Below are 22,856 nucleotides of genomic sequence, written 5' to 3' on the forward strand. Positions count from 1 at the left end.
GTCTTAAGAATTATCAACTGTGTTTCTTCTTTGCCTTTACCTCCTATAATCAGTTCCTGTCAACTTTATTGCCTTAAAGACTCTTCCCAGCTTTGGGGCTCTTCTAACCATAAACCCTTCCTCTTGCTGCATCAAACCAGAGATGAGAGGCAGGATGGGGAACTCAGTCTGGTGGCCAGGGTTCACCTGACACAGGACCCCCGGCCCAGACCCCGACCAGACCTGGCCCTGTGGGCGCAGGACAACACTTAGTTGCTCTTCATACCCTCACACTGGACCTGGGGCCTCACCCTGCCCCCACCGTGGGGCTGCAGTGTGGCCGCCTGGCTCTTCTGACAGCCCTGAGACTGTGCACCCAGACTTCTGGCCCATTCCTTCATGGTTCCTGGATGGGGGTGGTGGATATCTGGGCCCCTTCAGAGTCTAGTTGTCTTCTTTCAGATGCACAGATTCATCAGAACCAAATGCCCTCCTTAGTGTAAACAGAGCAGGGTGAGGCCATCACTTTCTGCATCAGGTCCTAGGATGGCAGGAAGGTGGAGACAGCCCAGCCCTGGGTTCTATGGGGCAGCTTCCAGCGGCAACCCAGCCCAGCCCCGGGCCGCCCTCCGGGAAACAGGCACCAAGCTCTGTGCTTGTTCAGTGTTGGTCCTGTTGCTTCAAGGAACCCCAGATGCCAGGGCTCCATGCTTAATCCCAGAAAGTCACTTTCTGATGGATTTCCTCCAGATTCTGTAATCTGCAGTCTGGGCACGCTCTCCCAGCATCTCTAGGGGCACCTGAGCAGCCCTTTGCTTCGCAGGCCTTTGTCCAAAAAAGGCTGCTTGGCTGGTAGAAGGAGAGTCCCAGGTCTCTGGGATTCGTTTACTGAAGAAACAGGGGCCTCGAACCCAGCTGAGCCTGGAAGGGGAAGATTCTGTCTAAAGTCCTTCAGAGTCCTGTCCCCACCCCCTTTAAAGCTACAACACTTGCACCCTGGCAGAAGCCCCCCCTCGCCATTCCAGATCCCCGGTGTGTTTCTCGGGGGGTGGCCTTGTGAACCGCTGTCCTCACAGTCTTGTGATGCTGGCAGCAGCTCAGAGTCAAGAGAGGTCAGGGCTATTTTGAGCTGTGGCAGCCCCTTCAGCACCCTGTCCATCTTAGACAAATGGCCCAGATGTGGGAAGAGGCCCAAGGGACACTCCCTCTGCCCGGCCCTCCCCGAGGCCTGTGGATGTGGCCTCAGCAGTACTCAGCGGGTGGCAGTGGTAAAATAAACTTGCTTCTTTATTTTGTTCTACTGACCTCTCCAGGGCTCTTCTAAGACACAAGTTAGAAACCGACTCCTAGGTCTCCCCAGAGCTAAGCTTCCCTCACCCTCCTTGCTTTAACAGGGGAAGGGAACTCAGGTTCAAGAGCTGGAGAGGGAAGGAGGGCCTTAGCAGGTGGCTAATGCCGGGGGAGGGGGCGGGTGGTGGCTGGACTCCTTGTGGGAAGGAGGCTGGGATGGCTCCGCTGGGGGGCAGAGAGTGGCCGAGGGCTCCCAAGTCCCGCTCCCTCAGTCTTCTGGCAGCACCAGCCTGGCTCTTCATAAGCCACGACGACCAGGTGGGCTGAGGCCATCTCATAGCCCGGACAAGGAGCAACTGCCCGTTCTTCAGGAGGGGTGCAGGCAGCCCCCAGCACCCAGTTGAGGCCAGAGCCTGGCAGGCTCAGCAGGAGGCTGGAGGGGCTGGTCTTCCATCACCCCGTCCACTCTGGAGGGCGTGGGATGCAGAACCCAGGGTGGCTCAGCCCCGGATGCAGATGTGGACAAAGAGAGTGGCCGGTGACAGTGAGGCCCCGTCCTTGGAAAGCAGGTGGATGTGGCGGTACCCTGCGGGAAGAGTGGCCCCGCGTCAGCTTCTCTGTCCACCGCCCCGCATGGCCAGGCATGTAGGGTGCAGACCGCATCCCACCCCTGGGGTGGCCTGGCTCACGGCAGGCTCTTGGAGGAAATGGGCGGCCCCAGTGAACAGGGTCTTGGAGGCCGGGACCCCCCCATCCCTTTCCACCCCCACCAACCCCCACCAACCCTGCTTCAGACTGCTGAGAGGCAGCGTGAACTGGCCCACGAAGTCATTGGGGGAGGTGACGTCATAATCCTCTACCACGAACCGGACCAACGCCAGCTCCGGAACCCGCAACTGGAACTGCAGGGTCTGCCCCCAGCGAGGGTTGAAGCCTAGGGCGCAGGCCTGGCAGTCAAGAGCCCGCAGGGCCAGCCCCACCCAGCACCTCCCTCCACTCTCTGCAGTCCGCCTTAGTCCCCCCACCCCAGCAGGGCCCCCACGCACCATTGTTGAGCACATAGTTGGTCTCCTTGCGGGCACAGTCTGTGGGCACCCCGTGGATCTCAATGCGCACCAGAGGGTCCACGATGGAATTGGGCTTCTCGGCGTTCAGCTTGGGCAGCTGCTGTGCTGTCAGCACCTGTGCGGGCAGAAGCAGGGGCTGCAGCCTGGCCCGAGGCGCTCACACCACCCTCCCGGGCCCTCCCCAGGCCTCCGTTCTCCTCCTTCGGCTGGTGCCACCCCCACAGAGGGCACCCCGGGCAGGGCATGGCCCAGGCCTCTGACCTGGATGGTGAGAGTCATCCTGGGGGGCCCAGGACACTCAGGATCAAAGGTGGTGTTGGGCTGCCGCAGACAGACGGGTTTCAGGACGTAGCCACACTGCCCGTTGACAAGGAAGCGGCCAGCATTGAGGTCCATCTCGTAACCCGGTGTCTGGAAGTTCAGGGCCACTGTGGACACAGCAGGGGCAGGGCAGGGCCTCTAAGTGGCCCTCTCCTCACTGCTCAGTCTCAGGGGCTCACTGCCCTCCCCACAGACAGAATTTGTATGGAGAGGACTTGGTTCTCTCCAGAGAGGGTCCCGCTGCCTGGGTGGGAGTACCACCCCACCATGGATTGGGGGCATCATGGCAGCAAGGGACCCAGCCCCACTATCAGCCACTTCATGGCTGGAATCCCTCAAGGCCGGAGAGAGTTTCCCCTAGCTTCCCCAAGGGGCACACTCCTCTCCTTTGAGATGCTCAGTGTCCTCCAGAGCCCCCTCCCGTCAGCGTGGACTTAGTAGGGACTGCCTCTGTGTGTGTGTGTGTGTGTGTGTGTGTTTATGTTAGGGGCACAAGGAAGTGGAAGTTTTTTTCTGTTCTCAGCTGTGTCCAACTCTTCGCAACCCTATGGATGACAGCCTTCCAGGTTCCTCTGTCCATGGGATTCTCCAGGCAAGAAGACTGGAGTGGGCTGCCATTTCCTTTTCTGGGGGGATCTTCCTGACCCAGGGATGGAAACTGCGTCTCTTGTGTCTCTGCATTGGGAGGCAGCTCCTTTACCACTACGCCACCTGGGAAGCCCTTTTAATTTCTACCTTCATAAAAAAATTGAGATTTTACACTGGCAAGAACCAACAACCCTGATTTGTGTTTCCCCACCTACCCTGTTGACAAGTTTTTCAATAATTGTTATGACTGAGACTCCTGTTTCTGACTTCCGGGAAGCTGTGCTGGCCCATCCCTGCTGGGGCCTCCATGGCTTCCAGAGCCGCACCCCCACAAAATGGCCCCCTGCCCACCCCCACTTCCGCTGCCCCCACTCACCCAGCTGACAGCCCGAGTTCCACATCTCCTGGGGGCTGTAGTTGGCCGAGTTCATCCGCAGCCCCAGTGGGTAGACACGGGTCAGGTGGCGGGCATTGTGCCTGACGAAGCTGTTCCCTGGGGGAGAGGTGGGGTGGGACTGTGGTGGCCGCTGGGGTATCACTGGCTCACTGGGTGCCAGAGCCGGTCAGCCACCTTCCCCGCCCCCCGCCACCTCCAGAGGCAGAACTTCCATCGCCAGCTCCCACTGCCCCCTTTCCTCATTCTTGCTGATGAGGGGGCGGGGGGTCCTCATGAGGAGGCTGCTGAAGTCCAGAGAGGTGCAGGGACCCCCTCCCGCAGACTGGCACTGCATCCCACCCAGAGTCCCCACATTCCTGACTCCATGGGTGGAGCCCCTGGCCCCAGGCTGCAGTCCCCAGTCTTTCATTGCTCAATCCACAAACACTCCTCCAGCCCCGCCTGGGTTCCAGGAACCCTTCAGTGTACGTCACACCTCCAGGCCTTGGGACAACCTGCTTCTCCTGTCTGGAAGTCCCCTCCCCTTCTTCGCCTGGCTGCTTCTTCCCCCGGCTGCTTCTTCCCCCTGCTGCAGGACTCCCCCAGCCTCTGTCAGACCCAGTGGATCACCCTGAACTGCCCTGGACTAGGCTGTGAGCCCGTGAAGGCAGACAGCAGTCTCCCTCGCCCCAGTGCCCTCTTCCTGCACGTATACCTGGCCCGGTGCCGGGCACTCATTCCCTAAGCCCCTCTCTTCACGGCCCCCAAAGACCTTTCACTCTCCTTTCCAGATCAATGTCAGCATCTCCCACCCACCTGGAGTCTGCCAGTCCCCACCTCCCTCCTGCCTCAGAATCCCCATGTCCTGGCTCCCACCTGCCTCTCGGATGAGCTTCCTGGCCTTGCGCTCGCTGAGGGAGCTGACCTGGCAGGGCTGGGGCGGGACCGGGGCAGGGCGCAGGGTCCGCAGGCGGGTGGCACAGCAGTATACGGCCAGGGCCGACAGCTCTGGGTAGATCTGCTTGGCCTGGGAGACAAGCCTCAGCAGGGGTCTGCCCCCCACCCACCGGCTCCAGCCCCCTGGTCCTCCCACCTCCCTTCTCTCGGCCACCTGTCCCCAAGCTCCACAGTGCCTGCCCAGCCCAGGCTGGCCCACCCAGTCAGGCCCACTCACCCGCCGCCTTTGCTCTATGGCCCCCACTTCCTCCTCCTCATCTTCCTCTTCATCCTCCTCCTCCTGCTCTGATAGGATTTGACCATTCTCACTCCGAGCGGCTGGCAGCTTCTTCCCCTTCACTAAGACCCGGCCTTTCAGCCTCTGTGGATCCAACATGGAAGAATGAAGCTGTCTTGCGCCCGTATCATTTTGTGTGTCAGTCCATCATTCAGACGCCACTGTGTGAGGGGCTGGCTTGGGGTGGTGGGCGGGGAAAGACACACATGAGTGATGTTTCCAACAGGAAAAAACCTATGAGGGAAACAGCCTACGGGCCTATCCACAGGGGACTGGCTAATGAGATGCCTCCAAGCCTCAGAATACTGCAAAGCAGCCAATAAAATGAATAAGGCAGCTCAGGGTTGAAAGAGAAGGCATTCTCTTCAAAAAAGATCTCACATGAAAGAAGTGCGGGTAGAACATGTGTTCACAGGATCTTCTCTGTCTACCACTTGAAAGAGAAGATCACTATGCACAGGTATATAGGTATACAGACACATGGAAAATTCTGGAAGAATATACAAGACACCATTGAAGGTGATCACTTCTTCAGAAATAGGACAAGGGGAGCAGGAGTGGAGGAAAATCCATTTTTCATTGTGTATGCTCTATTTTTTTCTTTTATCATATGTATGTTTTTTTCATACTAATAAAAAAAGTCAAATCACACACAAAGGTGAACCCAGATTCCCTGTGTAATTTGGGATTGGAAGTAGGAGGAGAGTTTCCTCCAAGAACCCCAAAAGGATCAATGTCCTGAAGAGGCAGATAAAATGCTCTGGGGTTTGGGAGAGAGGAAGATGTACCGCTTCTGGCCAGAGCGCTGAGGAAGTTGCTTAAGCCACAGGAAGAGGCCCTTTACTGAGCTAGACTCTGAGCAAGTGGCGCTTGGTGAGCATAGGTGGCTGGGACGGGAGCTCCAGGTGAGAAGACAATGTCAAACAAGGGAACCACCAAGCCCGCAGGGACTCTGAGGGCAGGAGGCAGAGTGGGGAGGTCAGGCCAGGTCATGGAGGGCCTCGCAGGCCAGGGGCAAGGGTGGGAGGCATCTAGTCAAAATGGAAGGTAGACAAGTGCCAAGACCACAGGGTGCCAGACGTCAGATGAACGGTGACACAGGAGAAGGTTAAGGCAGAAAGGACTTTCCTGGCGGTCCAGTGGTTAAGACTCCGCACTTCCACTGCAGGGGGCATGGGTTCAATGCCTGGTCTGGGAACTAAGAACCCATATGCCACAAAAGGCAGCCAAAAAAAAAAACAGACGGTTAAGACAGAGGAGAGGGGTCCTGATCAAAGGTGGATAGTCGACCTTGGAGCAAGACCCTCCCCCCACCCAGGCTGGGGGTCTGAGAGCCTTACTTCTGGGGACGGCAGCTCCTCAGGATTCTGGGAGTCCAGTGTCTGTGTCACCAGCATGTCCCCCAGGATGGTGTGCAGGTGGCGCGCCATGGCAGCCTGCTGCTCCAGCCCGCAGTGGTTCTCAAGGGACAGGATGACGGGGTACGGGGACACCTGTGAGGGGGAGGGGCAGCAGCTCAGAGACACTTGCCCCTCCCCCACCAGGACCCCTGCTACACCCAGTCCCCCACCCCCTTCAGGACAGGCAGGCAGACGTCTGGAGAACCCACTCTGGGAGAGACTGAGAGGGTGGATGTGGGACACACTGGGTCAGTGTGTCCATGGAGGGGCAGAGGTCAGATCTGGGGCCCCGGGGAAGGGGGTGGACTGTCTGGGGAGCTGAGAGTGGCTGCAGGAATGTTTTTTTTAATAAATGCTCTTTATATGTTAATGACACCGACCATGCCATTTAGGTTGCACACTTTTCGTCCCAGCCCATTATTTGTTGATGGAAAGATTCCTATAGCTTGACACATGTGGCAATTTTATGCAGGTGCAATGTTGAGCTTCTCTTTTATGATTTCCTCTTTGTGAGTCATGATTAAAATGTCCTTCCGTACCCACACGGTTTTCTTCTGGAAATTTTACGACTTTCATACAATTACTAAAAGTAAGGGTGGGAGAAGGGAGCCTCTTGTCCAGCTTTATTCCACCCCACTGGCCAGCTGTCCCAGCAGCACTTGGTGAAAGTGAGTCTCTGGGCAGGGGTTTCTTTTGTTTTTTGTCTTGGCCACACTGCATAGCATGCAGGATCTTAGTTCCCCGACCAGGAATTGAACTCATGCCCCTTGAAGTGGGAGTGTGGAGTCCTAACCACTGGACCACCAGGAAGTCTCAGGGGGTTCTTTTGGAAGGACTGAGATCAGCTGGGGTTGCCAGCAAGGCTCTGGGGCTGAGTGTGGGGGTCCCAGGGCTTACCGTGAAGGCGTGCTCTCGCACTGCCTGGATCACATCTCGAAAGAGGATCTTGGAGGTGAGGGTGTGGCCGTGATAGATGACCGGCTCACCTCCTGGCCCCTCCCAGCAGTCCAGCTCCACACAGCGGCATCCTTGGGCAAAGGCCCTGCAGACAGACAGATGGACAGACAAAGCATCTTGTGGGTGGCACAGAGCAGGGCAACGGACAGGCCTCCAGGTAGGCCCCAGGAAGCCCACGGTGGGATCTGAGCCTCTTATCACCCCCAAACTGGCTCCCAGACCTGTTCAGCCCCACCATCCCTGCATTGTGGTACCTGACGTAGGCCTCGGTGCTGCTGGGCCCCCCGATCTGAGAGTCGGTCAGGTAGGTGTTATGCGAAGAGGAGACGAAGTAGTGGGCGAGGGGCTGGTCCATGTCCTGGAACACCCGAGTGTGGGCCGGGTCCAGGGCAGCCCCCTCAGGGGACAACAGGTACATCATGAAGCCATCCAGTGTCATCAGCTCATGCTGCTTGGCTGCAGAAAACGGGCAGAAGAGAGCATCAGGCCACGCACGGACACCTATGTCTGGCCCCCAAAATCTCAAAGCTCACTCAACTTAGTAATAATGAGCACTTGTCTACTGACTGGACTCTACATAAGTTATGCCTCTTTTTTTTGGCCACGCCACACAGCTTCTGGGATCTCAGTTCCCTGACCAGGGATTGAACCCAGGTCCCACAGCAGTGAAACCCCAGAATCTTAACCACTAGACCACCAGGGGCCTCCCAAGTTATGCCATTTGATTTCAACCCAACCCTGTGAGGAAAGATACGTTACTATGCCAATTTACAGAGGTGGTGGCTGAGTCTCAAAGAAGTGAGGTGAGCTGCCCAAGACGGCGCCCAGAGTCAGGAACAGCAGAGCCCACTTAGCTGGGAAGCCAGACCTGTCAGACGTCAAGCCCCGGGCTGCATTGGGCCCAACCCCATCTGTCAGACCCTTCCTCACCTGTCTCGTTGAGCTCATAGGTGTGGATGAGCTGTTGGGCGTGGGCCAGCGTGGCTGTGCGCTCACCCTGGTCCTCCAGGAACTCCAGCAGCTCAGGGGCGCTCAGCACGCGGTCCTCTCCCGAGTACCGATGGAAGATCTCCTCCAGTTCCGGGCGTTTCAGCAGCCGCCGCAGAAACTCCTCGATCTCAGGCCCCTCCAGCCGCTCATTTTTGGAGCGGTCACACTCCTAGAGGGCAGGAGGGAGAGGCTCGGAGGAGGGCGACACCCTGGGAGGGCCGGGTGCTCTCACACCCATGCTCTGAACACACTCCCATCATCCACCATGGCTGAGGTGGTGTCTCCCATTTCACAGGTGGAAAAGCAGAGCTGGCGAGGCCGCAGGTCTCACTCAGACTCACGCAGCTGTTAAATCGCAGGGCTGGAGTTCTAAAGACAGTCTCTTGGGCTCAGGGCTTATCCCTCTGCCTACCCCAAGAATCAAGATGGGGGAGGAAAAACTGTGAGCTTCAGGCAGGGCTGAGCCTCTGTGCCGGAACCCCCGCTCTGGTGTGTATGCGGTGCTGTTCTCACACGTTCACACCAAGGTCAACGAGCAACACACAACTGAGAATGCACATGGTGCGGTCCACGTGGTGCTGTCTGTCCAGGAGTACAGGTGCTGTGACCCTCCTGTCCTTCAAGGCCACACAGTCCGCGTGCTCCAACTGGGCCACGGGTGCAGAGCCCACCCCTGTGGGCCCCTCCAACACGTAGGGTGTACACAGTCACGTGTGGAGCTGCCACACATGCCACAGTGGAGGGGGTGTGCTCACGTGTATGCCCATGAGCCCGAGGTCCTCGCTACCCGGGCTCTGCCTGAGGGTGAGGAAGGAGCTCTGGGCCCAGGCTCCCAACCTGGCTCGGTGGCTTCCCTGGGTGAAAAGATGGAGTAAGGCCCAGATGCAGCCTTTCTGCAGAAAGAGGCCGCTCTCCACAAAAGCCTGGGGTGGGGGTGGGGCAGGGGAAGGGAACCGAGGACTCCCATGGCTGGGGGAGGCAGAGGTCAGAGTGGTGGCAGGTGCCCACCTTGAAGAGGCGGTAGGCGTACATGTCGTTCATGTCCACATTGACCATGCGGAGCAGGTTCTTGATTTCCTTGAAGCTCATCTTACTGTCCTGGTTGGAGTCTGCCCGGTGCAGATAGGAGTGGATCCAGGTGTGGGTGCTCAGGAAATACCCACAAGAGGCTGGGCCCCGCCCCCAGCTGCCAGGTAATTGACAGATAGGCAATCTCCCCCGACTACACACACACTCACCCCCTCCCACCTGGGGGCTCCCAGTTTGGGAACTGTGCGTTCCTCTCAGCCTGTGAACTGCCTGAGCTCCGTAGGAGCGCATCCTTTGTGACCCGGGCTCCCCAGAGGACGCCTGGCTGCCACCCTCAGTTCTGAAGACAAGGGCTCAGTCTCAAATCTCAGGGCCCCTAAGAGCGGAGCCACGCCTCCCCTGGAGCTGGGAGTCCTCCCGGCACCGGGCTGGCCCCCCTCCGTTCCCTCCTGCCACATTCCCCCGGGAGGATATTGGTCAAGGCGCTCGCGTTGGCTCATGGCATCGAGGCGTGCGCGCAGCTTGGCCAGACCACGCACCCAACGCTGCGCCTCCTCGGCCGTGGGCGCCGCCAGGTCCAAGTTCTTGCGGCGCCCCTTGAAGGCGATGGTGAGACAGCGTGCCGGCTCGAAGGCGCCCCCGAAGTGCCGCAGGCCCTCAGACTGGTGGCCCTCGCGGATGGCCTCGATGTGCTGGACGAAGACTGTGGAGAGGAATAGGCCGCGCGCAGCCGGGTCAGGGCGATGAGGCCAGGCCGCCACTGTCCCCAGGCCACCACTGTCCCCCAGCCTGCCCAGGCCCTCCCCTGTCCCGCCTCACAGATGTGCTGCGAAGGCGCACGTGGGATGCGCCGCTGGAACCACACGCTCAGGCCGTCCTCCTGCAGCCGGTACAGCCGCTCCTTCTGCCACGTCCGCGAGCGGATCTTGCAGAAACGGGAGCCCCGCAGCATGGCCCACACGTCCTCATCCTCCGACAGGCCTGTGGGGATGGGAGGCCATGGGCACCCTGGTCTCTGGCCCGGCCCTCACGTTCTCCCTCAACCCGCTGCCCAGCAGGGAGAAGCATCCTCCCCCAAGTCTGGGCGGGCTTCCCCAGGTGGCTATTCCTCTCCAGGTAACAGGTCACGGAACTGGCTTTGGCTGTAGGCTTTTTGGCCCCAAGGCCTGTGCCCGGTGTGTCCCACCCAGGGCCCCCTGGAAGGGGTGCCAGTAACAGGCTGGCCCTCCTCCCAAGCCTCCCCTGGAGGCCTCAGAACAGAGCTATTGCTCAAGGCACGGCCTGGGGCTCTGGCCTGTTAAAGGTCACCTTTTCTGCCACTGCCCTCCAGGCTTCAAGCCCAGAATCAGCCATCAAGAGCCTTTTTCCTTGAGACAAAACTCTGACCATCAAGAGGGTTGTTTTTGTTCGGTTGCTCAACCGTGTCCGACTCTTTGCGACCCCAGGGACTGCAGCATATGCCAGGCTTTCCTGTCCTTCACCATCTCCTGGAATTTTCTGACTCATTCCGTCCAACCATCATCAAGAGGGTAGTCTCACTATCCAACCTAAATCTTTCTCATTGCAACCCAAGCTCCTCACCTCTGCTTTCTCAAGGACAAGGAGGTCACTCTGGCTCCAGGGTCTCAGACCAAGCAGGCCAGGCCCAGCCCTGCTTGGCCAGCTTGGGGCTGACCTCCAGATGCCCTGGTGAGGCCCAGCAGAAAGCATGATCTCCTGAATCCCCTTTGTCCAGACACTGGGTATCCCCTTTGTCCAGACACTGTCACAACCCCATGTGCTCTCTGGTCATAGCATCCCTCTTCCTTAATATGACAAAATGCTTATAAGGCACCCCACTTGTGCCAGACCCCACTTCTGCTTACATGCCAGACCCCACTCATGTATTAATACAGGGGAAAACAAGTGCAGAGATGCTTCAGAAACTTCCAGAATTCCATGGCTGGGGAGTGGTGGAAACAGGCTTTAAACCCTAAAGGTCAGGCTCCAGCATCTTCACCCTTGGCCAGCACACTGACCCCTCTGCTCCTTCTTCTATCCTCTTTGCCCCTCCCTGCAACCACCCTGGGCCTGGGGACCTAGGACAGAGCCGGATTCAGGGAGTCAAATCCAAGCTCTGTCACTTCTGACACTTAGACGGCCATGGTGGCACTACCCTGTGACTGCTCTAAGCCTCCAGTTCTCCATTCATAAAGTGGCGACCACGATAGTAGCTGCCGCAAAATCCCAAATTCAGTCAAGCTGCTGCCTGCTCCGAGGGGCCACACCCTTTGCTTGGATGTGTCTCAGCAGGGGTCAAAAACAAAGTTTGTGAGCCAGGGGACAACAGAATGGGTGGGAACCAGTCAAACTGTAGGGTCCACGCCCTTTGGAAAGGACAGGGCCAGCCAGGGGTGGATGTGGGCCCAGAGATTCCAGAGAACTGGAATCTGAATTTGCATGTGATGCCTCCAAATTTTTCAGTGTTGGCAATTAAATCAAATTGAAATAAAACCCCCAAAACACCACTGTGTGTGCCAAAGGAAACAGGACAGTGGGCCTCTCTTCCTCCTTTTATTTTAACAAGCTCCCAGCACTGGGCTTGGTTTCAGGCTTTGTCCATCCCTCAAGGACCCTGCTTGCCTGATTGCAAACTCTGACCTGAGGAATAAAGTCTAAATCCCTGCGACTGCCTCTCCCTCTCTCTGGGAGCTTTGTAGGATCCTTCTCCATCTCTTCTTCTTATCAGAGTCCTTCAAGAACCAGCTCAGATACCACCTCCTCTAGGAAGCCTTCTCTGATTTATCCTCAAATGGGAGTTCCCCTTTCCTGACCACCAACGACACTTTTTACTTTAATTAAATCACCCCACCTAGATTGTAATTTCAATGGATTTTTAATAAACTGAAGCACTGGGACGTCCTCACCCTAGGGCTTGTCCCAGAGCCAGGCTTGCAGTCGGTGCTTTCTGAAAGGTGAGGCAGATGGAGAGACAGCTGGGGGACTAAGTGCATTCTAGTCCCAGCCCTGAGCCATCTGTCCTGACTTCTGAGCAGCAGCCTTGTGGGTCAGGGTTTCTCAACCCTGGCTGTGCGTCAGAATCACCTGGAGAGGTTGTGAAACCCATGACCCAGAGATTCTCGTTCAACAGGTGCAGGTTGGGGATTGGGTATCGGTATATTGGGTATCTGTCCTACCTTGTGGGACTTTCCTCATGGTCCAGTGGTTAAGAATCCATCTGCCAATGCAGGGGACACAAGTTCGAGCCCTGGTCTGGGAAGATTCCACATGCTGCGGGGCAACTAAGTCTGCACGCTCAAGACTGAGCCCATGTGCTGCAACTACTGAAGCCCCTGCACCCTAGAGCCCCTGCTCTACAACAGGAGAAGCCACTGCAACGTGAAGCCCGCTAACCGCAATGAAGAGTAGCCCTTTCTTGCAGCAACTAGAGAAAGTCCGCACAGCAACGAAGACCCAGCGCAGCCGGGGGAAAAAAAAATCTACCTTCTGACTTTGAGAGAGACTGTGATAGAGAATCATGGACTCAGAGGCAGGAGGAGAAACCTGCCATCCTTGAGAGGTTATGGGGACTTCCCTGGTGGTCCAGTGGCTAAGAATCCGCCTTGCAATGCAGGGGGCTCAGGTTCGATCCCTGGCCGTGGAACTAAGATCCCACATGCTATGGAGCCCGTGCACTCTGGAGCAGCTAACTGCAACTTCGAAGCCCTTGTGCTGCAACTAGAGTCTGTGTGTGGCCAGGAGAGATCAGAATGATGCAACAACATTCCCCCATGCCATCACGAAGACCTGATGCAGCTGAATAAATATATAAAAAATAGATAAAAAGAGTCTGTGGTCCCCCTTGGGGCCAATCTGTGACTCTAATGGCTCCAAGGGGTCTCCCTTTAAAATAAAGAAAGGAAGAGAGGCCCATTGTCCTCGGGACTGTGGCCTTCCGGAAGGGTCAATGCCCACTCAGTGCCACCTAGCCAGGAAGGGGAGGTGGAACCCTCCTGCTTCCAGACAAAGAGCTAGAACATGGCGTGTGCCAGGCCAAGAGACTCACCAGACCCTCAGGCCCTATTCTCATATCTGGGCAACCTCTGCATTCTCTCTTTCTGAGGGTGGGGGGCAGGGCAGTCAGGGGGCCCTGCAGTGCCACCGGGGCTGAGCCCACCCCTGCTCCACCTTCTCAGCTATGGGAAAGGGGACTTCTCATTTCCATGACAACTAAGCTCTGTAGCTGGAGCCACCTCCCCTGACCCGGCCAGCCCTGGGATGCCAAGCCCAGAGTTGGGGGGCGGAGAGGAGGGGGGCTGGTGAATGACTAAGGCCGGAAATGGAGGTGAGTCACCGTCACCCAGGGCCTGTTTTGTCCAGAGTTTTCTGCAAACAGAACGTGGAGAAAGGCAGCCTGGGCTCCTGACCGGCCCCCCAGGGGGACAGACTCCCACGTCGAGGGGGGCCCGGCTCCTGGCCCTCACCCCAGCTCCCCAAGAACCTGTTTCGGGAAGGGGTGACATTCCATTCTGCCCGGCCTACCAGCAAGGGCCCCCAGATCACGCTGCCCCTCGGACCACACTGCCAGCGGGAAGAGTTCACAGAATGAGGGTACAGCGCCAGGCTGGGCCGGGTGCTGGGCACCTGGGTGGTCGCTCTGTTTCTCCATCGCTTGAGCTGCTGAACCCCGGGATAGTGAGAAGTATGGGCTGTCAGGCAAGGGGGGCAGGGATAAGGGGGGGAGATCGGGAGGAGGGCCCAAGCCCTGGGCAGTGACCCTGGGAGGGGCCTGGCCCTCCGCCGAGCCGTCCAGTACACATTTTTCAGCCCTGCCAGACCCAAACCCACAGATGTTTCCTGGCCCTCATTCCTACTCGCTTGGAGCAGGTTCAAGGGGCCCACCTCCTGCCGTTTCCGTGGGTTCTTTATCTATCCATTTCTGCCTATCTATCCATTTCTGGAGTGGGGATGGGCCAGCACCATGGCCACCTCGACCGAGCAGGTTGGGGACCAATCATGAAATAATAGTAGTAAAAATGAGGCCAATTAGTAGCCAAAAGATGGAAACAACCCAAGTGTCTATCAGCAGATAAATGGATAAGTGAAATGTGGTCTATCCATTTGGTGGGATATTATTCAGCCACATAAAGAGTGAAGTCTGATCTCTGCAAAGTACGACATGGATGAACTTTGACAACATTATGCTAAGTGAAATAAGCCAGACCCAGAAGGACAAACACACGATTCCATTTACATGAGGTACCTAGAACAGTCAAATCCATGGAAACATTTTATATCATTATACCTCAATTAAAAAAATTCAGAGACAGAAAGCAAATTAGAGGTTACCAGGGATTTCTGAAAGGGACAGACAGGGAATTATGGCCCAATGGTTACAGAGCTTCTGTGTAGGGTGATGGGAAAGTTTTGGAAAGAGCACAACATTGTCAATGTAATTAATGCCACTCAATTATATGCTTCAAAATGGTTTACATGGCCAACTTTATGTTATATATATTTTAGAACAATTTTTAGAAATAAAGGGACTTCCCTGGTGGTCCAGTGGTTAGAATTCCGTGCTCCCAATGCAGGGGGTACGAGTTCGGTACCTAGTGGGGAAACTAAGATCTCACAGGTCACATGGCACAGCCAAAAATAATGATAATAATAATAATGGAATACGCCAGGAGGGGCTTCCCAGGTGGCTCAGTGTGTAAAGAATCCACCTGCAGTGCAGGAGATGCAGGTTCAGTTCCTGGGTAGAGAAGATCCCCTGGAGGAGGGCATGGAAACCCACTCAAGTTTTCTTGTTTGGAGAACCCCATGGACAGAGGAGCCTGGCAGGCTATAGTCCATGGGATTGCAAAGAGTCAGACACGACTGAAGCGACTGAGCACGCATGCCAGAAACCACCATACACTTTAAATGGCTGAATTAATTCTCAATAAAGCTGTTAGAGAGGCAGCTAATAAATTTGTTCAGGGTTGCAGGGTCAGTAAGTGGTGGAGCTGGAGTGTGTTGAGAATTGGGGAGGGAGCTCACCCAAAGGGCTCTACGGGGCTGAACCCTAATCCACCTGGGGCCTGTCCACAGGGAGCCTGAAATAAATGATAAAGAAGAAGGAAACTGAGGCAGTGCCTGGGAAGGAAGATGGGTAGTTTGCTCCACACCTGCTCCTCAGTCTCATGGCCTCCAGCTGGTTCTGTCTCCTGCTCAGCCCACTGTCATCGGCTCGGGCCCAGACAGCTTCCCTGAGCTGAAGGCTCACCTCTGCCCCCAGAGAGGGCCCGGAAGGTGGTGGGAAACGGACAGCCCCACATTTTCCCAGTGACCACCTTCGGCCTGGGCAGTTCAGTTCAGGTCGGGGGGCCCAGAAGGGTTCTGTGGCCAAGGCTGGGGGTGGGGCAGGAATCTGCCTCAGCGACAGAGTTGGAAGAAGCTGTGGGAGGCTGAGTTCATCTCTGGCCCTTGAATCCCACCCTTCTGGACTTCCCTGCTGGCTCGGTGGAATAGAATCCGCCTGCCAATGCAGGAGACACAGGTTCAATCCCTGATCTGGGAAGATCCCACACTCAGCAGAGCAACTAAGCCCCTGTGCCACAAAACTACTGAGCCTGTGCTCTGGAGCCCAGGAGCTGCAACTGCTGAGCCCACACGCCCTAGAGCCCATGCTCCGAAACAAGAGATGACACTGCAACGAGAAGCCTGCACACCGCAACTAGAGTAGCCCCTTCTCGTCACATCTAGAGAAAGCCCTCGCACAGCAATGAAGACCCAGTACAGCCAAAAACAAATACATTAAAAAAAAAAAAATTTTGTTTAATGTTAAAAAAAAAATTCCACCCTTCTCATAGATGGGCTGTTGATGGTCAAAGGGGACAAGCCATGTATGCTGAACAGTGTGGGTGGCCCAAGGCAGGGGTGGATGTAAGGACTGTGTAGGGGGCGGGGTGGGAGGTACTGTGTGGTCACTGGGGTGTATATGCAGAGGCCAGGGTGTGTAAGGACTGAAGGTGTGTGTAGGGTGGTGTATGCATATGTGGCGTGTGTGCCTGTGTGTGTGTGCTGGGGGGCGGTCGGTGGGTGGGAGGAAGGTGATTCGCTTGGTATGGAAACTAGGGTGTGTGTGTGTTTGTGTGCGCGTGCATGTGTGTGCGCGCATGCGCACCAGCGCACACTCAGGAAGGGCACACGGGACTCCAGCAGGAATGTGAGACATGCAGGCAAGAGTGACAGACAGCCGTCAGCTTCATGCCAACGGGGGCAGGAGGAGAGCAGCTTTCCTGGTGACTGGGAGGGGACAGGCGGCAGTGAGGGGTCTCAAACACCTTCCAACCCAAATCCCCTAGCCAGCAGGCAGCCCCACACCTTGGGCACCAAGCGAGTCCCCCTCACCCAGGCTGGCTGCCACACCCAAGCCCAGAACTCAGTGGAGCTCAGCGTCAGAATCCATAATGCTCCCTGAAACATCAACTAAGTCAGGGAAGGGTGGCGGTGCGCCCCTGCTCCAGGCGGACACAGTGCCGTGAAGGTGGCATCACCTTTCTCGGCAGGGCCAGACCAAGGGTGAAGGCTGTTTGGGGGCTGAGATGGTAGAGAGGGGCTCCCCAGAGCTGAAGAAGGAGAAGAGGTGAGGGGGCCACAATGCAGGAAAGAGCCAGCCCCTCGGCCCTGCCTGGCACACCCCAGCCCTCCCCACCACCCAGGCCAGGCATCTGCCTGGACCAGGGGCTTCTCGGAAGACCCCCCCACCAGCTGCCAACCTCCGTCCTGGGAGCCCCACTCACCCTGCAGGACATGTTCTGGGCAGGCCGTGGGGAGAGCACGCTTGCCCCGTGGCATTTGGTGGTGTGTGCAGACTGGAGAGGGAAGCGAGCAACTTCTGCCCACTCAGTGCTCTGCTCTAGGGGATTAGGCATGGGGGGTGGAGCAACTGGGGCTCTGGGGTGGTAGGGCTGCCAGGCAAAACTCGGTATGCCCAGTTAAATGGGGATTTCAGAAAACAACAAATAACAATTTAGTATCAGTATGTCCCAAATTATGTGTGGTTTATCTGAAAAGTGCATTTAACTGGGCATCCTGTATGTTGGGGGGCAGCCCTATGAGCACACCCCCTGGAGGTTGGAAGAGCCAATATGGGGGAGGGCTGTAGCGGGTCTCTCTCCACCAGGCTTAAATCACTCATCCATTCATTGTGTTAGGAGCTTCGACTCTGGGCCGACTTCCTGGGTTCAAATCCTCAAATCCTCTCTTAGCTATAAATACTTCCGAGCTCTGAATCCCAGGCCAAGTTACTGAACCTCTATCTCAGATTCCTCACCTGAAAAATGAGGTTAGGGATTTCCCCAGTGGTCCAGTGGCTAAGACTTTGTGCTTCCAATGCAGGGGGTGTGGGTTCGATCACTGGTCAGGGAACTAGACCCCACATGGCAAAACTAAGAGATCTCATGGCACAACTAAAGATTCTGCATGCCGCAATTAATACCTGGTGTAAATAAATAAACATTTTAAAATAAAATGAAGCTAATGGTTCCACCTACTTCATATGGTTGTGACATTAAATGAGCTAGTATGTGAAAAGCAATAGCACAGTTACAAAGGTGTTAATTGTATGTATATGTATGTGTTAGTTGCTCAGTTGTGTCTGACTCTTTGTGACCCCATGGACTGTAGCCCACCAGGCTCCTCTGTCCATGGCACTCTCCAGGCAAGAATTCCCTGAATTCCTTCTCCAGGGGATCTTCCCAACCCAGGGATCAAACCTGGGTCTCCTGTATTGCAAGTAGATTCTTTATCATCTGAGCCACCAGAGGAACCCAGGCAATAAAGAGCCATCATTCAATGATGACTTTGGCAGCAGACAGACACTGCTGCCTCTTAGCCGTATGGCCTTGGGTGGGTGACTTCTCCCCCTCCACCTCGAGCCTCTCCTCTGTCACATGGGGACAGCTTAGCACCTTCCCCGGGGATGGAGAGGATTAAACAGGATCGGGGCTGCTGTGTGCTCAGCACTGCGCTGTGCTCCTGGCTCCTCTTCGGCTCAACTCTTCCCTGGCTTCCCAGGAACAGGTCGGGCCAGCAGCCCAGCCCAGGGCCAGGGGGCTGGAGCAGGCTGGATCCCGTGCTCCACAAATGACTTCCACTCATATGGGGGCTGGCTCCCTCCCCCTTCATCTTAGTTCCCCCCAGTATGGCCCTCCAAGCCCTTTCTTTTCCTTGAGTCCCTCTGAGCCTTTGACTCTGAGCCACTCCCTGCCCTGGCCTCTTGACCTGATTTGAAAGAAAATCTGTTCTGTTGGACTAAGGGGTGGGGCTTCCCTGGTGGCTCAGCTGATAAAGAATCTACTGCTGTCAAGAGGCCGCCTATGATGCAGGAGACTCAGGTTTTATCCCTGGGTCATGAAGATTCCCTGGAGAAGAAAACGGCAAACCACTCCAATATTCCTGCCTGGGAAATTCCATGGCCAGAGGCTCCTGATGGGCTACAGTCCATGGTGTCGCAAGAGTCGGATATGTCTGAGCGACCCAACCACCACGAAGGGCTGTGGCGAAGGCAGTGACCAGGCGCAGCCCTGAGGATCCTTCTGGGAGAGGCAGCAGCCACAGGGGTCGCATTGAAAGCCACGTGGGTGGTAGACATAGGCCTTGGCCTTGTGGGCCTGAGCAGCTGGGCCCCAGGACACCTGGGTTTCGCCTCCACCCTGTTCCTGGACTCAGCGAGGTCTGGGGAAGGGGCATTCCCCATGGAGTTGACATTCCTCTCTCAGAAGGCAGTCACTCAGCAGGATGGTGCAGCAGCTGCGGGGAGGGAGGGTGCCCAGGTGACATTCTGACACTCACATAGTTCCCAACAGTGTCATTGTCACAGGGTGCCCGGAACTCCAGTGCAGACTTACTCAGCCACAGGGCACTGAGTCTTGGGCTCAGCACTAATTACTTGTCTACAAATGTTTCCTAGACTGTCCACTCCTCCAGGGCTAGGTATTCTCCATCTCTGAAGCCCCAGCCCTGGCACAACACCCTAGCACCCGGATGTGAAGTCACTCAGTCGTGTCCAACTCTTTGCGACCTCATGAACTGTATAGCCTGCCAGGCTCCTCCATCCATGGGATCTTCCAGGTCAGAATACTTGAGTGGGTTGCCATTTCCTTCTCCAGGGGATCTTCCCAACCCAGGGATTGAACTTGGGTCTCCCGCATTGCAAGCAGACTCCTTATGATCTGAGCCATGGGGCTTGGCAAATGTGTGCGGAATGAGGAGACAGGCAGGTGGGCAGGATTGTCACCTCGACCCTCCCATGGCAAAACGTAACCCTCGAGGGCGGCTGACTCCCAGGGCTGCTTCTCTGGCCTAACGCCAGCCCTTGGCTGTCTCCGCAGCACCTCAGCTCCCCATGGGCATCGTTCTCTCCACCACCCTCCTGTAAACCAGAGGATGACACCGCCACCCATGAGAGACATCTACCAGATCCCACCGACAGCAGAGTCCAGCTCAGTCCACCTCCCTATAGTCCTGGAATCTGTTCTGGTTCCACAGCTCACATCTGAGCCTCCCCCCACCACTTTACCCAACTGACCCCTCTGCTCCCTCCAGTGGGGCTCTCTGTTTTACCCCTGTGTTCATCCAACCCACCCTTACCCTACACAGTTCCTGCTCTCCTCTTGTCTAAGACCTTTCCTGAGCTCCTGACACCCTCCGGAGAAAGAGGGGCCTCAAGGATCCAGCCTCCCCCTGCCTCTCCCCTTTGGCCTCATCCAGTCTCCCTCCAGCTCCGGGGTGCAGTCAGGGCTCCCCAGCCTCTTGCTCTATCCTTCAGAGCCTTGTTTCTTGGTTTCGTTGTCTGACACCCTTGCTGGCGCTTCAGCTCTCTGAGGGCCAGGGCTATTGTCTGTCTTGTTTGTTGCTGAACCCCTAGGGCAGAGCATACTATAGGCACTCAATAAACACTGGTTGAACGCATGTGTGATTGATGAAGTGTAGGGCAGAGAGCATGTCTTCTGTGTTTATTAAGGAGAGTGCCAGTCACAGTGATCAGAACATAGCGCTCAACAAATTCAGGTCAAATGAAAGGAGGTAGAAATAAGAACACAAACAATGGAGGACAGAGAAAGTAAGACCAGAAGGACTGCCCTGGTGGTCCAGTGGTTAAGACTCCACACCTCCAGTGCAGGGGGCATGGGTTCAACTCCTGGTCTGGGAACTAGATCTTACATGCCCTGTGGCTGTAAGAGAAAGTAAGACTGGCAAGCAAGACCTCTGCATTTTACCCAAAGATTCACACAGGTCTTCAGGCAACCCTGTCCTTCTATTCCCTCAGTCCCACCTCTAGCCTTTCCATCATTAACTATTCTACTGACCACAGTTCTCCTACACCACTTCAATTTTACAGTACTTTACACTGTAAAATACTCCCACAGGGACATCCCTGATGGTCCAGTGGTATGACTCTGTAAGACTCTAGGGTTTGATCTCTGGTCAGAGAACTAGATCCCACGTGTCACAACTAAAGATTTCATATGGCACAACTAAAGAGCCTGCGTGCCACAAACTAAGGCTTGGTGCTGCCAAATAAATAATAAGATAAATAAAAATAAATACTAAAAAGTTGGTATGTATTAGGTGCTTTCTTTTCTTTATGATTATTCTGCTTATCTTGCTAACTTCTTAAACTGGCTGTATACTTGTATACTCATTGCTTTTCCTTTTTATGTAAAGTCTACTACATTTAAGGCCTCAGTGGATAATGTTTTCCATATCCCGTAGGTTTTAAGACTTTGTATTTTTGTTATCTTTCTTTAATGATGTTGTTTTTAAATGCCATGTACTCAGTGAGTGATATAAACACATTGTAAATTTCAGTTTTCTAATAAAAAATTTAAAAAAAAAAACTACTTTCACACACACGCCCCCTCATTCAAGCCAACCCCGACTCAGTCCCGCTTTGCCCAGATTCTGAGAGGGTGCCAGGGGCAGTGTGGGGTACACGCCAACCTTTGCCCTCTACTGGCTCTACATCACCGGCAAATTCCTTACTTTTTCTTCCTCATCTGTGGAATGGGGATTATACCACCTACCTCTCAGGAAGGTGAGGAAGACTGATGGGCACCACATCCCTAACCACCCAGTGCTGGCCTGCATCTGGGAGATGCTTGATAAACCACAGTTGCATTCCGTTCCCCCATGACTTCCCTCAAATCTAAGAAGACAACTTTGGCTTTCTGACCCAAAGGTCAGTGTTCTCACCAGTTAGACCAGTCCTACCAGTGCTGTGCGGCTGCTCTAATCCCAGTGGGGACTGAAGGGTTGGAAGGTCGGCATGAGATGCCAGCCTCTTCTACAACTCTCATGTCCTAAGGGGCCCAAGAATCCAGGATGCCCTGAGCACTCGAAGACCCTAGAAGGCACAGGGTGTCCGGGAGAGGGTGACGGGCATCCTAAGCCTGTCTCTCCCTTTCTACTCTCCCAACCTTCTCGGACCAGTCCGCAGCCCTCGTCCAGATTCCCACTCCATACTCCCAGAAGTCGTCCTGGGAGCCTCGCTCAGACCCGGGACTTCGGGTGACCCCAGGTGTGACACTCCACCCCGCTCCACGCTGGAACGGCGCTGGCCTTCCTTCTCTCGCCAAACTCCCCACATCCCTACTGGGAAGCCCACGAAGGGCTCGCCGGAAAACCCCGGTCTTCCCAAGATGCGCCCCCGAGGCGCGCCCGCGCCCACCCGGAGCCACCCCGGCCGCTCACTGACCCATCTTCTTCAGCGCCCGCAGTCCGGGCCTCTTGATGCTGCCGTCGTGGGGTGCGGGCGGGGACGGGAGCCCTACGGGCGTTGCGACCTGGGCCGGGCCCGGGGGCTCCTCGGGCTGCCGCCGGCGGCTCCTCCAGCTACCGCACAGCATGGTCGGGGGACCGGGGCCGGGGCTGGGCCCGGGGTCAGCGCGCGGTACGGAGCGGAGAAACTTAGCGGCGCCGGGAGCGAGTCTGGAGGAGGAGGTGTCGGGAGGAGGGAGAAAGGGAGGGACGAGGCTCAAGGAAGGAGGGACCTGGAGCGAGAGGGCGGGGCCGAGGACGGCGCGGGGGCGGTGCGAGGCGGCGGTTAAGGGGGCGGTGACCCTCGTGGGGAGCGGGGCACCGGCGCACGAGTCGGGAGGCGGCCTGGCCCGCGCCCCCGAGTCTCCGCGTTCGCCCTCTGCTCCCGAGTCCTCCCTGTTTTCCGAGCGGTCCTGGGATCCCGGCCCTAGGCGGAGCCCCCTTGGTGCTGGGGGAGGTTTCGGAGGGGGCGAGAGCAGCCGTCTCGCCAAGACACCCTCTCCTTTCCCCGGGCCTGGGCTCAGGACCCCTTTCGCTTCCCCCTCCCCGTCCTGCCCGAGGTCTCAGCGGGGATCGGGTCCGAGGGTCGGCTAGTCCTGGGCTTAGGAGCAGAGCTGGGAGGCAGGCAAGCCGGAACCGGAGGGTTAAGCGGGGAGCGGGGGCGGGAACTGACCGAAGGTAGGGAAGGAAGAAGGCTCTGGCTATGACGTCATAGGGTTAACCCTCTCCGCTCCCCGCCAGTTGCCGCCCCCAAAGGGGTAGAAGACTCGAAGCTGACTGGTTCTACCGGGGATGAGTCCCCGATGGACGCTTGGGTCGGTCGACACCCCCCACCGGGC

The 22,856-nt window shown here is 56.5% G+C and overlaps 1 protein-coding gene across 3 annotated transcripts; it reads right to left on the minus strand.

Moving 5' to 3' along the window:
* Positions 1–995: 995 nt before the first annotated feature.
* On the minus strand, positions 996–22,221 carry PLCD3 (phospholipase C delta 3). 3 transcript variants are annotated; one of them, XM_055408073.2, is made up of 15 exons: positions 21,956–22,218; positions 10,051–10,212; positions 9,706–9,934; positions 9,211–9,340; positions 8,143–8,371; positions 7,467–7,668; positions 7,153–7,297; positions 6,196–6,348; positions 4,796–4,939; positions 4,498–4,648; positions 3,622–3,738; positions 2,598–2,764; positions 2,316–2,451; positions 2,054–2,203; positions 1,003–1,855 (listed from the first exon to the last, which is right to left on the minus strand). In XM_055408073.2, exons 1-15 carry the CDS (start codon positions 22,104–22,106, stop codon positions 1,770–1,772), a joined length of 2,352 nt encoding a protein of 783 aa, XP_055264048.2. In that variant the 5' UTR covers positions 22,107–22,218; the 3' UTR covers positions 1,003–1,769. The 3 variants fall into 3 exon arrangements, with proteins under 3 accessions (XP_055264049.2, XP_055264048.2, XP_055264050.2); XM_055408074.2 differs by lacking the exon at positions 2,054–2,203 and having other exon boundaries at positions 996–1,855; positions 21,956–22,219; XM_055408075.2 differs by lacking the exons at positions 1,003–1,855; positions 2,054–2,203 and having other exon boundaries at positions 2,598–2,747; positions 21,956–22,221.
* Between the last annotated feature and the right edge of the window lie 635 nt (positions 22,222–22,856).

This window comes from Moschus berezovskii, chromosome 20 (assembly GCF_049115385.1).
Source record: "Moschus berezovskii isolate FMDL1 chromosome 20, NW_MosBer_1.0, whole genome shotgun sequence".
Taxonomy (NCBI): domain Eukaryota; kingdom Metazoa; phylum Chordata; class Mammalia; order Artiodactyla; family Moschidae; genus Moschus; species Moschus berezovskii.